Below are 2,426 nucleotides of genomic sequence, written 5' to 3'. Positions count from 1 at the left end.
ATTCCTGCACACTGGCTACTCAGGACCCTTCCACCCCCACTAAGAGCCCAGCACCACTGGGCAGAGCCATCTTGAAATAGCTGGGAAGACTTGTGGAAAGTGACTTCTTAGCAGCTCCCCGACCCCCTACCGAACCTTCCTGTTTACGTACCTGCTCTTTTCCACCCTGACTGTGGGCAGTCCTCACTCCTCTTCCCCAGCCCCTGCCTTCTAGAAGACCAAGGCCTGAGGATGCAGATGTCCAGGGTCCAGGTCCCAGCCTTCCCTAGAGATGCTCACAGTCTGGCCAAGAGGAGTGGGTAAGCCTGCGACTGGCAAGTGACACATAGCAGTAGTAACAGGGGCTCTCAGAGAACAAGGGCTGTGTGTCAGGCACCTGCGAGGAGTCAGACGCAGAGCTGAGAGTGCTAAAAGAATTTTTAACTTCTAGTTCTTATTTTTGAACACTTAACAAGACAACATTCAAACAAATTTTAAAAGTTAGGATGGATTAATTTACAGTAAAATAATCAACTTAAAATATCAGCCCTTTCATTTAGGGCCAAGGAGGCCAATAGTTCCCATTTAAACGGATTTACAAAATTTATATTTTAACCTATATTTGATGGCATCGAAATATAAAAAGCATACAACTTCCATTGAGACCTTCCCTTCCCTTCAGAGTATAATTCATACAATTGCTCCTTTGTTCAGTTCTCAAACTTTTAAAAAAATCACCAGTTCTATTTTGAAATATATCTACAACTCCACTGATAACAAGAACACTCTTAAAACAATTCTTATAGGACAAACTCTTACTGCTTTCTGTCATTGCCATGAGAAAAGTACTGTTGCAGAGTTTCCCTTTTACCTCTGAGTACATGGGACTCAGGGAGGGCTCAGCACTGGCTGAAAGTCACAGGACCAGAAATGGATGCTCCCGAGATGTGAGCCCAGGCTCAGGCTCCGGAGTCTGTAAGCAATGCAGGTGTTGAAGAAATGCTGTTTTGAGGGTTGTTGCAAGATGCTGTAAGAGCTGTTCACGTGCACAGTTTATGCCCTAATTTGAGTGCTGTGGGGAGTGGGCGGTCATTCACAGGGTTGTCCCATCGTCTGGCCTTGGGAGCCTGGACCAGCAGCCCACACGTCTCTCTCCTCCCCTGCCCAGTCAGCTACCTAAGGGCAGGCAGCGATTGGGGCTTGAGTGGGCGTGTGCATGACTGGTGCTCAGGCTTGGTCATCATCCCAGGAAGGACCTCTTGGAGATAAGGAATGGGTGCTCAGTGGGCCTTTGTGGAGCTCAGCCTCCATTCTTATCTAGGCTGGTCTCCTCCCCGGATATCCTGGACCTGACCCCAGGCTTTCACCCTCTTCTCACAGGGAGCCGGGAGGCTGCCTTCACCTATGCCATCATCGCTGCCGGTGTGGCCCACGCCATCACAGCTGCCTGCACCCAAGGCAACCTAAGTGACTGTGGCTGCGACAAGGAGAAGCAAGGCCAGTACCACCGGGATGAGGGCTGGAAGTGGGGTGGCTGCTCGGCTGACATCCGCTACGGCATCGGCTTTGCCAAGGTCTTCGTGGATGCCCGGGAGATCAAGCAGAACGCCAGGACACTCATGAACCTGCACAACAATGAGGCGGGCCGGAAGGTAGGGCGGGAGACCTGAGACAGCCTGCTCCCAGGCAGCAGGGCTCCAGGAAAAGCCACAGAGTTCCTCCCCTAGCTGGCTCTGCCCTTCCCAGCTGCTGATAGGGCTCAGGGTGTGGCATGAAGCTTGTCAGTTACTAGAGAGGTTGAATAACTGAATCTAGGTGAAAACAAATTTGGGGAATTTGAAGAAATTCCAGCGAGATGGAAAGAGGGAGGCTTGTGAACTCTTGTCCTTGGGTCCACAAAATCAGCTGTGCAAACTCTGATTGGGGGAGAGGTTAAGATGTGTTGAGCAGGAGTCATCCCTTAACAGCAGGGCAGCTAGCATGTCATTGATCACCACAGCTGGAATTTGGCACTCAAAATAAAGGCACCTTTTTGAGTGCCTCCTCAGATGCTCTTGGATTCTGAGCTCAGCTTGGAAGAGAGCTAGGAATGTTCCAGGATATTTCTAGTGGAGGTGGCTGGGACAGAAAGGGGCTGGACACCCATCCCATGAAAAGCTGGCTGTCCTAAGGCAAGGAAGCAGAAGGGCCCAGAGTGCAGAGTGAGGGCCCACGGGGTGACGGGATCATGGAGAAGTAGGTCCTGCTGTGAGGAGCCAAGCCAAAGCCATGAGATATGGAGTGAGTTACCAAGAAAGGAGTGAGCTCTTTATCCCAGGAAGTATTTGGGCAGAGGCAGCTCAAGGTACCCAAGTCAGTGCTCCTGGCTCAGGCTGTGCCCTGGGCTGCAGCCTAAGGCTGGGAGTATGCTCTTACGTGCCTTTGAAGGCTGAGGTGCTCAGAACCCT

The 2,426-nt window shown here is 51.2% G+C and overlaps 1 protein-coding gene across 1 annotated transcript in view; it reads left to right on the top strand.

Annotated features, from left to right (window-relative positions):
* The window catches only part of LOC102758002 (protein Wnt-7a), a 28,576-nt gene extending 26,927 nt beyond the window's left edge, over positions 1 to 1,649 (top strand). Inside the window, exon 3 of the mRNA XM_006767139.1 lies at positions 1,360 to 1,649. Within this exon, the coding sequence (XP_006767202.1) occupies positions 1,360 to 1,649 (290 nt within the window). The remainder of the gene's footprint in view (positions 1 to 1,359) is intronic.
* Positions 1,650 to 2,426: the final 777 nt, after the last annotated feature.

The sequence above is a fragment of the Myotis davidii genome, unplaced genomic scaffold, assembly GCF_000327345.1.
Source record: "Myotis davidii unplaced genomic scaffold, ASM32734v1 scaffold160, whole genome shotgun sequence".
Taxonomy (NCBI): Eukaryota; Metazoa; Chordata; class Mammalia; order Chiroptera; family Vespertilionidae; genus Myotis; species Myotis davidii.
This window is presented reverse-complemented; position numbering and strand designations above follow the sequence as displayed.